The following is a 14,171-nucleotide window of genomic DNA, read 5'->3' as shown; positions in this document are numbered from 1 at the left end:
AAGTTGAGTTGAAGTAGAACGAAGTTGAGTAAAGTTAGTAGAGTTTGTCGAGAACCGGCTTCTTCGGCTCGGCTCACTGAAAGGAACCGGCTCTTTCGGGTCCTAAACAGGTCTTCAGGTTATTTTTGCTTCTTTCATCCCTATATGGCCAAATATTATGTAAAATTATGCACAAACTTACTTAAAGGAAGGGGAAATAGAACAAAAAAGAAAAAAATACCAAAATGAAAATGTAGTGAAAAGCTGAGAAAAAAAGAAACGAAAGGAAGAGAAAGAGAAGGAAACATTCAGAAAAAAGCCAGAAAAGGGAAAAGAAAGAAACAAATGAAAAAAGTAAATAGAGAACAAAAAGAAAAAAGTAACAGCTAGGTAAAAATAAACACAATGAGATTTTTTTAAAGGAATTTAAAAAAAAAGAAAAAAACAGGGAAAAAGAAGAAAAAGTTTGTCTTGCATTCAAATAATTTCCATCTTGTTGCCAACATTGTACTTCCACTAAAAAAAAGTGATTAAATAGAGTTGTGTATTGTGCAACCGACTAAATAAGCCCTCAAAAATGTTAGTATTTTGCAACAAAGGATACCAGAAAAAAAAGAAATGGATATCTTCTGAAAGAATTGTTGTAAAAACAAATGACGTTTGTAGGCCGTACAACCTTTGCAATAGTACATGAGTCAATTCATTCAAAAGTGAAAAGAATTTTTGCACTGTCGGAGACTCGGCAAAATTTATCGTGACGTCAAGTCTTGGACATGTTTGATAATGACTCAGTTGCCACACTTGGAATTGCTGTTGCCCACTGTTGTTTCAAGCGTTGCTCACCGACTTTGTGTGAATGCTCAGACCCGTGGAACATTAGAGGGAACATTGACTGTAACTATGGTGGTCCTGGCTTAGCGCTTTCTGTCGGATGTATGAATTGTGATTTGTGTGTGTGTGTTTGTATGTGACGTATAGGTTCCGAAACGGTTAAACTGAATTTCGTGAACATTTACACTATTGTAGCTTAGGCCTTTGTAAGTGTTTTTGGCTAGGTTTCGTGTCAGGGCACCCCCAATAAATACCCACAAAATTGCTGAAATTCAGTTTGAGTGTTGTCGGTTTTAACAGGTCTATAACGCACTCTGGCAGCCAAATTGGGTACCGCTGCCCAGCAACACCGGGCTATTTTGCTCTTAACAACAAAACCGAGAAGCAGCAACTGGAAAATTTGAATTGTGAGTATGCTGCAAGAATACCAAGCGACTTGAATCGCCTCCGGGCAGCTACATCATGTGCTTGCCTTTACCAAGTCTTCTTAAAAAAAAAAAATAAAAAAAAACACACACACACACAGAGGGCAAAATTGACTTTCTTCCAATCATCGGTCGCTGAAGTTCAGCACCGGTCATCGGCTCATCAGTATGGCAGACTGGAACTCCCTTTCCCGGGCCACCGACTACAAAGCAGTCAATGAATATTTTGTCGGTTCACAGCTAGGACGTTAAAAGTTGTTACTCAGGTACAGTGTTCCCTCTAAGTTGCGCGCGTGCGCAATTGCGCACTGCTCGCACATTCTCAGCGCACAGGAAAATCTAGCCAGCGCACAAAAATGAGGGCTCAAAATTGCTAATTAAGAAGCGACTTGAGTCAAAGTTACAGTGCATGAAGGTAAAAATACACGGGTTCCCCTAAAGTTGTGTCCTATATGCGGTATTTTGAAGTCGAGTCGAAGTAGAACGAAGTTGAGTAAAGTTAGTAGAGTTTGTTGAGAATCGGCTTCTTTGGCTCGGCTCACTAAAAGGGAGCGGCTCTTTCGGGTCATAAACGGCTCTTCGGGTTGTTTTGGCTTCTTTAATCCCAACATGACCAAATATTATGTAAGACTATGCACAAAATGACTTAAAAGAAGGGGGGAATAGAACAAAAAAGAAAAAAATACCAAAATGAAAAAGTCGTGAAAAGCTGAGAAAAAAAGAAACAAAAGGAAGAGAAAAAAGAAGGAAACATTTAGAAAAAAGCCAGGAAAAAAAGAAAAGAAAGAAACGTAGGAAAAAAGTAAATGGAGAACAAAAAGAAAAAAAATTACAGCTCGGAAAAAATAAACACAATGAGACTTTTTTAAAAGAATTAAAAAAAAAGGAGAAAAAAAACACGGAAAAAAGAAAAAGTTTGTGTTGCATTCAAATCATTTCCAATTATATCAAGTGAATCTTGTTGCCAACATTGTACTTCCACTAAAAAATGTGATTAAGTACAGTTCTGTATCTTGCAACCGACTCAATAAGCCCCCAAAAATGTTAATATTATGCGACAAAATATATCAGGAAAAAAAATTAAATGGATATCTTGTGTGTTTGTAGGCCGTACAACCTTTGCAATAGTACATGAGTCAATTCATTCAAAAGAGAAAAATCATTTTGCATTGCCAGAAACTCAGCAAAATGTAACTTGATGTCATGTTTGATAATGAATTATCTTGCCACACTTGGGATTACTGTTGCTCACTGTTGTTTCAAGCGTTGCTCACCGACTTTGTGTGAACGCTCAGACCCGTGGAAAATTACAGGGAACATTGCTCAGGTACCGTCAGCAGGTAAGAGTTTTCTGTGGTTCTCTGGAAAAAAAATCTCTTCAGAGAGAGCATCCTCAGTCAAGTTTTATCTCGGCTTTCCAGAGGCAAGGGAAACAAAGCTAACGTATCGTTTCAAGTCTCCGCTGCTAAATTAGCTGTTTGAGGAATCGCAAACGCCAAACATTGAGAATTAATTCGTATAACCTTTTATTTTTTTTATACGTATCCGTGCCGGCATTCAACCTGAGAGTGTTTCTGTCCTCCCACGTGCCCAAGTCATTCTCCGCCTGTCTATCTCCATCAACCCACACAAGAGCGACGAATATTGTGAAACGCCGAATATGTCATCGCTCTTTACTGGATTAACCCGTGCGGCCTTATTTCGCTTAAGAGTTTTTTTTTTGATGTAACACACATTAGCGTTTATTAAGCGCATTATGAGACGTAGCGGCCTGGTCGCCATTTAGAAAGGGCAACAGTATTGAGCAACATGTAAATAAAAAGGGGTCATTGGAAGCGAAAACGTGATAGGATAACTAAAGGAGGGCTGGGGAAAAAAATAAATTATCTTCAGGAAATTTTGGCCATCTGCTTATTCACTACAGTGGAACCTCGGTTCTCGACCATCATCTGTTCCAGAACCCTGTTCGAAAACAGATTCGTTCGATCACCGAAATCATTTTTCCCATTAAAAATAATGTAAATCGTTTTAATCCGTTCCAACACCCTGAATGTTTACCTTGATTGTTTAACGTAAACATAAAGCTAACCCAGGCTAATCGTACGTTTGCGTTATCGTAATCTTCCGTACGAAAGATTACCCTAACATGAACGTGTGAAAATAAAAAAATCAGGTTGTTTACAAGTCATTTAGCACCCGGGTCTCCAAAACGAGTGGTGAGCAGTTCATTGGAAAGGGGGCTCCGTTCCAACACCCTGAATGTTGGGCTCCGTTCCAACACCCTGAATGTTTAACGTAAACTTGAAGCTAACCCAGGCTAATCGTACGTTCGCGTTATCGTAATCTTATGAATAGGATTTCTAACCTTTGTGGTGGTCAGCAGAAGGCGCTCGCACACCTCCTTCATATTTGGCTATTATTTCTTTCTTAAATGCATTTCCTTTTTCACCTGCAGCAACTTTGCTGCTTGTACTGACTTTCTTCTGAGGCATAATAAGGGGCTAAAACACCCGTACGCCGCTCAGCATCGCACCCTAGCGTACCGGCGTTCGAACTCCGAATTTTAGACCGAACAGCGAAGCAGGAATTTCTCGAAATTTTTGGCCGGACACCGATTTGTTCGAACTGAGAGGCGTTAGAAAACCGAGGTTCCCCTGTATATGTAAAATAAATTATGGTGTAAATGTGCCTTTTATACTGTATTCTGTACTCTTACACATTATATTTAATTAATAATTGAGCAGTTGCATTTTCAAACTGTTTTTTGGAGCGAGCGCCTCCAAAGTCAAGAGCATAAGCTTCCCAGGCCAAAGGAACTTTGTCTCTACAGCCTGGAGGCCACTGGTGGGCTCCCTATCCGTTATCAAACAGGTGCACAGAACTCCTTCCGGCTAACCCATGCAACCCAAGGAGAGGAGCATAAGCTTCCCAAGCCAAATGAACTTTGGCCCTACAATTTGGAGGGCACTGGTAATTTTCCCAAGACTCCTATCTATGTGCAAACAATAAACTGCTGTGATTTATCATTCATTATAATCGCAAGCCATCTAGCGACCAACATTATAGACTGCATTTAAATATGTGATGCCTGCCTAAACCAATAAGAATGTGCCTACATACATGTGTTTTATTCTATCCTCCGATCAGATATCTATTAAACGGTATAAGAAAGAGGCTCACGCTTCAGTCCGTGGGATTATTTCATAGCAATCCAATAAATTTGTGCTTAGTGTAAGTGTATTTTTTATCGAGTTTAGAGCTGTTTTTACTTTGTTTTGGAATGAAATAAGTAGATTTGTAATTCGATTAAAAAAAAAAAGTCATCTAGGACATGCTAGATTTTTTTTGCTCATTTTAGACTTTTTTCTTTGTGGTAGATATATTTTTTAAAACAAGTAAAATTATCTACGTTCTGATCGAACATCAGAGAAGCATTTTTACGTGTTCTACGTAAGCCTTGTTATAACTTGCAACTACTTATACTTGTATTTTTCCTCCGGCAAAAAAAGGTTTAGTCTTGAAATTCAGAAAAACAAATGTCTCATTCATTATTTATTGTATGGATTGTTTTGCTTGTTCTAAGCATTTTCCCAGAGATGAAAGACATTATTGCTTATTTTTTCGACTTAAGAGCTTCTTTCAGTTGTTTTTCGGGTACAAAAAAAAATATGTATTCTCAAAATAAAATAAAAAATCCAATCGTTCACACGGTGGATTATTTAGCTCATTTTAAGCATATTATTCAGCCATGGTAGCACTTTTTTTTTAAAATTAGCAAACTCATTTACCATCTGCTATATGAGCCAATATTCCTTTTTCAAAGTATGTTGTTTTTTGGTGATTTTGAAGAAACAAGACAAAATATCTTAAAACCAGAAAGAATCTACAGTACTTGATTTTGGAATTATTTCTGCCAAAATATCAAATTTGTATTTTAAATAACTTAACAATTACACAGGGCAAAATATAAGAAAAACAAAAAAAACAAAAAAAAACGTATGATTGCTCGCTCAAGAGCAGTCTAAAATATTCAAGATTACTACAACCACACATACTTACTAGTATTAAAGTTGTTTTTAATCATTCATTGGTAATTATTAGGGTATGTGTATATATATATATATATATATATATATATATATATATTTATATATATATGGGCAGCACGGCGGTGCAGTGGTTAGCGCATGTAAGGCAGAGCTCAGAGGTCATGAGATCAAACCTACTGTGTGGAGTTTGTATGTTCTCCCCGTGCTTGCGTGGGTTTCCTCCGGGCACTCCGGTGTCCTCCTCCCACATCCCAAAAACATGCATGTCAGGTTAATTGGCCGGTCCAAATTGTCCCTAGGTGTGAATGAGCGAGCGAATTGTCTGTCCCTGTGTGCCCTGCGACTGGCTGGCAACCAGTTCAGGGTGTCCCCTGCCCACTGCCCGAAGATAGCTGGAATGGGCTCCAGCACCCCCGCGACCCTACTGAGGATAAGCGGAGCAGACAATGGATGGATGGATGCGTATATATCACACAAAGTATAATACAGAACATTTACAATACATTTATTTAAAAGGTTTTTCTTCCTTCTTTTTCTCTAAAATGTTATTTATTTATGTATTTATTAGTATTATTAGTGTCTGAAATAATGTCTGCCCGGACGCCCGGGGCGTGCATCTTTTACGTCGGGCGTACAATTTACACAACGTCTCTGCCCGGGTGGCCGACAACTTTTTCAAGAAAAAAAATAAAAAATACAAAAATAAAAATTCAAATCGAATGTTTGCTTTATTCCGATTTCGAAATCTTCGTTCAGTTTGGAACTATTGGAATTTTGTTTGGTTTGGCAATTTCCACACTCGGCAGCCAATCAGAAGCCTGCATTGAACAACTTTGTGCTTCCAGACTTTCCCAGGCGGTATAAGGTCATGGGTTTGCATATCAATTTCCAAAGTAGACGCACAGAGAACACAAGAAAAATGGATACGTGGTTAGTAAACAGGCCAAAACCTCAGCCCCAGAAGAAAGATTCAAAAGAAGCTAACAAAATTTCTGACGCTACAGAACGTAAAGCATCATAGAAAGAGGAGTTCACGTTCCTTGTAGCAGACGAGGCAACGCAGACATTGCATGAATAAAGATGAGTAAATACAGGTACATACTGATGGCAGATGGAAAACAGCGATGTCATATACATGCAATAAATGTTATAAGTAGATTTACAATCTTCATTTTAAAGTGTTGTTCTATTATATATTCTAATTATCAATCCTTAATACTTTGCAACAACAGCTTTTTTTGCCATTAGTCGTTTTATTGAGTTTCAAGTTGTGAAAACTTTATGGCTGGGCAGGCAACTTTTCAGAGTTGTCCGCCCTGGTGTCCGATAACTTTTTCTCATGAGTTTCAGACACTGGTTTTATTAGTAATAGTTTTGTCTGTATATATTTGCATCAATTTCCAAGGTTTAGTAAGAAAAGAAACTTTCTATCACTGTATGACGATATAAAAAGAAAATGTGAATTAAAAAATCATGATCACAAAATGAGAATCTTCTCTGTTTCATAACTCAAGAATGACAGTCACGATATTAATCAGTTATTAACAATCATTCTAAACCACACATTTTTGGGTATGCACATATTTTAACACGCAGACAGAAATCATTCATTTTAATTGGTTTTAACTCACATTTATGACTTTATTACTCTGTCCCCATAAAAAGCTACTCATAGCTTGTTCCTAATTTGCTTACATGCCGCAATGCAAAAGTTTCATACTGACCAAATCAATTCAAACTTTATTTACCGTATTTTCCGCACTATAAGGCGCACCTAAAATCTGTTTTTTTTTAAAAAAGCTGACTATGCGCCTTATAATCCGGTGCGCCTTATATATGGATCAATATTGAGCCGCGACAGGTCTCGCAACTTACGGTAAGCAGCCACCGACTCCATATTTCGCGTAGAAGAAGAAGTGCGCTGTGCATACTGGGAAATATTAAACAACGATTCTCTTTTATTTGTGCGTTTGTATAAAGACCCTGAAATGGCTCCTATTAAGAGACACGCTTACAACGCAGAGTTTAAACTCAAGGCGATCAGTCACGCAGTAGAACACGGAAATAGAGCAGCAGCAAGAGAGTTTAACATTAATGAATCGATGGTGCGGAAGTGGAGGAAGCATGAGGATGAGCTGTTTACGTTTTACATTTTACAGTTATTATGTTATTGCTTTATTGTTATTGTTTTTTATTTATTTTATTGTTTTTGCACATTACGAGTGTCACTATATTGCGATTGCACGAATGTTTAATTTACCATAACAGTATCAGACGTTTTTTTGCGTGTTGACTAAATGGAGGAAAAGTAAAATGTTATGCCTTGCTGTTGTTCAAAGATGTTAAAGATGTGTCACGAAAATGCTTTACCTCAGAGAAAATAATAAAACAGCTGTTTATTCATTTGGGGAGTGAATGGAGTTGTGGAAAGCTTGTTTGTTATCTATTAATAAAGTTTGACTGACCTATCTGACTGTTTTGTTGACATTCCCTTTTGCGCGGCACCATCTAATGGTTGCATAACGTAACTACAGCCTCTACTGTAGCGCCTTATAATGCGATGCGCCTTATGTATGGAAAAATGTTTAAAATATATCATTCATTGAAGGTGCGCCTTATGACACGGTGCGCCTTATAGTGCGGAAAATACGGTAATATTCTCTGAACTTTAATCTATTTATAAAATTACAAATTAATCATTTAAATAAAACAACCACCCAGCACTACAAACTAGGAACTCAACCTGCACGTGAAAGTAGTCCAATGCCTGTGGAAAGATGCAAAACTCTTTCACAAAGAAGGTAATAAGGGGCTATTATCTTCTCCATGTAATAGCATAATTCAGTAACCCTTTATTCAAACTTGATCTCATATTCTTGGAACCTTTGTTGATTTATAAGATGGCATACTGATCAAATTGGAATAAGTGTCCACTACTAAAAAAATAGAAACTCAAATTGCACGTGAAAATAATTCCGATGAGGTTTTTCAAAAGAAGAGTAATAGAGGGAGATTATCTTCTGCAGGAAAGTTTGTACCGTAAATTCCGGACTATAAGCCGCTACTTTTTTCCCAAACGTTCAACCCTGCGGCTTATTCAGTGATGCGGCCAATTTATGCCAGCGGCGCTCGAGTACAAAAGGTAAGATTTAGACCGGTGGAATATATGCGCCGAGGAAGACTGCAACTTCTTGGCTTGTGCATACTGTAAATTAAATTAGCGTAAACATACCCTCATCATGCAAAATGCAAAAAGGAAGGCACATGACGCAGCTTTCAAGCTAAAAGCAATCGAGCAGTCCGATAAAGAGGGAGCAAGCATGTTGCCAGCGTGTTTTGGAATAAGGGAGCATGGGACGACGTCTATATGACGAAGTTTCTTTCCGACACTGAGGAAGACGACTTTGACGGCTTCAGTTCTAAGGAGGAAGATGAGGACGGTTTACCGTGATTTTTACAAGTACGGTATGTTTTTTTTACAGACCCGTTTACTGTGTTGCGAGCGTGTTGCGAGCGTGTTGCTACCTGTCACAGGCACCGTTTGGGATGAAAGTTATTATTATTAAAGCTTTGAAAACTCTCTCGGTGTACCGTCTTTCGTTGTAAATATGTGTAACCATGTATAATATGTATTTGCAACTGTATATTTTTGTAATGTCTTTATTTCAGACACTTATTCTAATATGTTTCCCAGGGGCGGATAAAAAAGAAGGAGCGAAAAAAACGCGGGCTGACGGGAAGTGGGGACCGGTAAAGGTGAGTGTTTGTGGACGCGGCAGACAATAGTGGATATATATTCTTCCCACCCTTACCTTTGGAAAGATACACTTTTTTCCTTGGATTGCTTTTAACGGGACCCGGACTCTGCAGGTCTGCATCAAACCTTTAGTACCGGTATTATTTTCCATTCATTTTGCCGGCTGTGATTTTTGGACTGTGTACTTTTATGAAGGACATTCAGTTTCAATCGCGGGAGTTAGTCGGGTTTGGGTTAATTTTGTGTTTGCGTTACATTTTTTTAATGTGGGCGCATGCGGCTTATATAAAGGTGCGGCTTGTGTAAGTACAACATCGGTTTTCCTCTTAAAATGTGGTGGGTGCGGCTTATAATCAGGTGCGCTCTATAGTCCGGAATTTACGGTATATGTAATAGCAGCATTTTGGGTGATTGGTCAAAAGTCCGCCTCTTAATAGCTTGTAACGATTATTTCTTGATATTCTGGGTTTCTTTCACATGAATTCAAAAACAACAACCGAGTTCTGGTTCACAGAGGCCAGACAAAGTTAGCACAACTCAATCACTCAGTCCAAATCCTGGTATCGGTCCAGACGCCCGGGAGAACGATGCGAAAGTCTTGACCACTGACCTGAAGCTCGATGCCGTAACCCAGGTAGACGGTAATCAAGTAGTTGCACTCGGTGGCGGTGTCAAGCTGCTGAAAGATTTCAACGTTGCCCTCTGGGTCGGTGAAATTGAGGCCGCACGGCTCTGCAGAAGACAGCCAAAAGACGTGTGATTCGCTTTCGATACAGTCCGTTGATTCTCGCTGACAGCCCACCTGGGTCCTTGTGACCGTTTCAATAGTCTTTGTGGATTGGTACTTTAGCTATGGCAAGGACAGGTAGTGCACATCAATTTGGTGGTGAAGTATTACCTTGCTGTTTTGCGGTTCGACTGAGCAATACTCATTTATTTTCTATTCATAGGATCCACAGATAAATACGTAGTTTGCAGAATCACGGCGTCACTTAACAAGCGCTTTTACACTCAGGGAAATGTCTCCTAGTGATACTGATGACTGCGATTAGGCAGTGTTTGAGAGTCTCCCATTGTGAGAAATGTATAGTTTGATTATAGTTTAAATGTGCCTTTGTATGATTTTATCCTCCAAAGAAATGAAATGATCTGCATTTATATAGCGCTTTTCAAGTCAAGACTTCCCAAAGCGCTTTACAATGTGCTTCACATTTCCCAATAACGGCCATGCAGCCATGTAAGGCGCTACCCTGCTTATTGGGGGTATTAGGGGTTCAGTGTCTTACCCAAGGACACTTCGACATGTAACACGGAGGAGCCGGGATTCGAACTGCGATCTCTTGATCCCAGCCACTGCCGCCCCAAAGTACCTTAACAAAGCCAAAGATTATTTTTAGGTGTTGTTTGTCTTTTGTTACAATTTTATCAGTTTAGGTAGTTAATTTTCCCCTTCAGGCACGGAGATGGCGCCTCGCGGTCTTCCATCAAAAAAAGTCTTTCAGAGCGCCTTGCTGTCTCACCTCGCTAAAATGTGCCTCTCCCTCCTATCTATGCTTCCTTAGGAATACACTGCATCATTGTTCAAGCTTACCGTAAATAATGAACTCCTCTCTCAACGGGAAGGCTAATCCTTATCTTCCTTGGTCAGTTGGGCAGCTGGCCGGATATTTTAACTTTTGTTTCTCATTTATTATGATAGTGGGACACTTAATGACCAGCATTATATCGTTCCGTGTAATCATGTGATCTTGTTTAAGCCAATCAGTAATGCTGTTTTATGTCTGTGTTTTGAATACATGTGTGGGATTCATCTCTGAACCGGTCTTGGAGGCAGATCTGAGGGACAGCTCAGGTGGGATGCGCCTTCGATGAAGGGGCTACCCAACTCAATGTCCAACTCAGAGTGTGTTTCTGTCTTTTTAACACAATCTCAAGTTTTAACCTCGACACCATTTACAAGGAAACACAAGAGCAATGTCATCATGCTAATTGACGTCGTTTCCACAATTATATTTTTAATAAAATGGGATTTCATTCATGTCACTCACCAAAGTCAACAGACTACTATGTTTCCTTGCTCCAGAAATGTGGTCCATTGCTGTGTCTTGTCTCTTTAACTTGGCTTTCCAGAAGTAAAGACTTACACCATATATAGAAGGCCGTGGTATGTTTGCAACCGGTTCAGAAAATTAATCGTGAATCTTCTGGAAAAATTGACCAATGCACATGAGGATTTTTTTAGTGAACAAGCCGAAGTTTGCATTGATCATTCGTCTCTGTACTACAAGTCCAGTGTGCCCATATCTAGTTCTTAATTTTTTCATGGTTTGTTGAACAAACCTGTTTAAACAATCCGGAGAATTGTATTCAAGATTCATGGGTGGTTTTCCCTCCAATATCCTACGATCAACCAATTTCAAATCAAAATCCAGACACGATTGAATTTTTACTTCACTACTTTTTGTCTCGTTTGCTGTTTGATATAGCTTGTTTACCTTCTAAACAAACACTTTCTAAATTATATAGGGAGCTGTCTCAATATATGCCAGATTCACAAATAGCCCTGGTTTCTGGGCCAATTATGTACGATCAACTACCTCTCCTTGCAAGGTAAATCAAACTAGGCAGAGTTAAATTATTACATTACTTCTTTTTGTCTTATCAGCTGCTTGATTAGCTCACTTGTTCTTTTTTATGTAATACATGTGCATTGGGCAGCACGGCGGCACAGTTCTGAGGTCATGATATCGAACCTCCTGTGTGGAGTTTGCATGTTCTCCCCCGTACTTGTGTGGGTGTTCCCTCCTGGCACTCCGGTTTCCTCCCACATTCCAAAAACATGCATGTTAGGTTAATTGGCCGGTCCAAATTGTCCCTAGGTGTGAATGAGCGAGCGAATTGTCTGTCCCTGTGTCCCCTGTGATTGGCTGGCAACCAGTTCAGGGTGTCCCCTGCCCGCTGCCCGAAGATAGCTGGGATGGGCTCCAGCACCCCCGCGACCCTACTGAGGATAAGCGGTGCAGATAATGGATGGATGGACATGTGTGCTGTATTTAAGATATGTCGATCCCTACATGGCTAGGGTACATTGACCATTTACATATGATAAACAATCTCTCCTTGCAAGGTAAATTTAAAACCATTCACAACTGAATTATTACTTTAATTATTCTTGTCTCGTTCACTGCTCGATTCAGCTTATTTAACTTCTGTTTTTCAAGTAATATACAAATATGTTGGCCAATTACGCACGGTCAATCACATTTCTCTGCAGGGTAAATTAAAAAACAATTTGTTTTATAGCTATTTAGGGTTAACCTGGATGATTCTGTGAGGTTGGGAACGAATTAATTGGTTTTCAGGCATTTCTTATGAGAAAAATGTGTTCGAGATACGAGAAATCCTAGTTACAAGCTCGATCCTGGAATTAATTAATGTTGTATGAAGATGGGCTAGTATATAATGTTGTCTTCTAGGTTTTACACACTTGGTAAAGCTACTTACCAGACGTTTGCATCGTAGTGATAGTCGTAGTAGTCATCACGGAAGTCGACCTGGCTGTGCCCTGTGTTCGAGATGGCGACGTTAGCATTGGGGCAGGCAGGTTGAGATTGATTTTGTCTTTTGCCGTGGTTTCTCCAGCCTGGCCTTTCTCCATTCTCCAGGGTTGATCTGGCCGCAACGATAAGGGAGCAGCAGGGACGTCTTCGTTATTTGGTGTCATCCTGGTCGTTGTAGGCTGGAGCTTATCGCTTTCTTTTTTCTCTTGGGCAGATTGGAGCAGGAGTGGTGAGAGAGGTCTGGGCGTAGTCGGTGAGAAGGTAGTCGGCGACGAGGTGGCAGATGTGGTGGCGGTAGAGGCTACATCCGAGAAGGCGGGTGCGTCCTCGTGGGGAACGACTTGAGAAACTCCATCAGAGGAAGACACGGAACCCGGTCTGGTGGGAAAGGAGTTGTCGCTGCGAAAAAAATGCTGGTCGCCTTCAAAGTCCCTCAAGAGGAGATGTTCATTTAGTGCTGAGCCTTTCAGGATGGACCTGTGGTCCAGATTGCGATTAGGGGCTGGGGTGGTGATCCAGTGGACTTCACTCTCCGTGTCTTCTGTGGAAGGGATTCTGATGTGATCCCGGTTTAAATCCAGAGTTTTGCTCTCACTTTCGTTTGGACCTAAAAACAAACACAAGGAACATTGATTTATTTAAGAGGTGTTAGAAGAAGAGTTTTAATTCAAAACAGCACAGACTGAAAACGTGTTGATCCGACAGTTGTTTTCACAGTTTTCTTTCATATGAATTCGCTTTTTATGACGTATGTTTTTATAAATGCCAAAATATTTAAAATTCTGCCTTCACAAGCAAACTTCTTAAAGGTGGGGTCTGTCATTTAACTTGTCCTTAAAAAAGTTATATATTTTCTCTATTAGCTATGTGTTAATGCCCTCGAGCTCAAAGAACCCTGATGTTTTCTTTTGTTTATACCGTGCCTATTTGCTTTTATTTTACTTTTAGCAAAGCTCCTCGGTGCGGAATAAATTAGGTAGAAGGAATGGGGGAAGATAAGGGACTTGAAAAGTAACTATGTTTTTCTCCACAGTTTATTCTGTGTCTAATTTTTAGTATAGCATGAAAATGGTAAAAGTTAGAAAAGGCCTGCTTCATGTAGCGTACAAATGCCAACACATACAATCAAAAAGATGAATAAAAAAAGAGTTTATTCGAGCAGTCTAAGGAATGCACATAATTGAATGCGCATATCAAGGAGCTGGACAGGGGCTGCAATGATGACACAAGCCAGGAGATGGCGGCAGCAAGAACAAAAGTTCAAAATCTAGTTCAGTTTCTTTCATAAATAAAGCATTCTGAGAATGGAATCAATAATAAAGTTTTATCTTAAACACACAAAAAACTCAAATAAATAAAAACATAAATAAAGCCAGACTATTTCACTGATTTTAATTGTATTTTATTCAAAATTTGAAATATTTTACCTAATTTTGTAATAAAAAATATATATACTTCAGATAAGCAAAATGTAGGAAATGCTGCATACATATTGTAATATTGATATAAAACATTTCTTAAAATTTCTAAAATCTAAGAAAATTTTTTATATTATTTGACTTATTTTGAA

General features: G+C 39.2%; 1 protein-coding gene across 2 annotated transcripts in view; it reads right to left on the bottom strand.

Annotated features, from left to right (window-relative positions):
* The window catches only part of LOC148349019 (seizure protein 6 homolog), a 169,975-nt gene that overhangs the window by 68,444 nt on the left and 87,360 nt on the right, over positions 1-14,171 (bottom strand). For both annotated transcript variants that reach the window (XM_088320942.1, XM_088320941.1), the window contains exons 2-3: positions 12,546-13,208; positions 9,652-9,773 (exon numbers count right to left, since the gene is read on the bottom strand). In XM_088320942.1, coding sequence (XP_088177068.1) covers positions 9,652-9,773; positions 12,546-13,208 — 785 coding nt within the window. The remainder of the gene's footprint in view (positions 1-9,651; positions 9,774-12,545; positions 13,209-14,171) is intronic.

This window comes from Urocampus carinirostris, chromosome 17 (assembly GCF_059441175.1).
Source record: "Urocampus carinirostris isolate Australia breed hairy pipefish chromosome 17, RoL_Ucar_1.0, whole genome shotgun sequence".
NCBI classification, from domain to species: Eukaryota; Metazoa; Chordata; class Actinopteri; order Syngnathiformes; family Syngnathidae; genus Urocampus; species Urocampus carinirostris.
The sequence above is the reverse complement of the archived record's forward strand: the minus strand, read 5'-3'. Positions and strand labels throughout refer to the sequence as shown.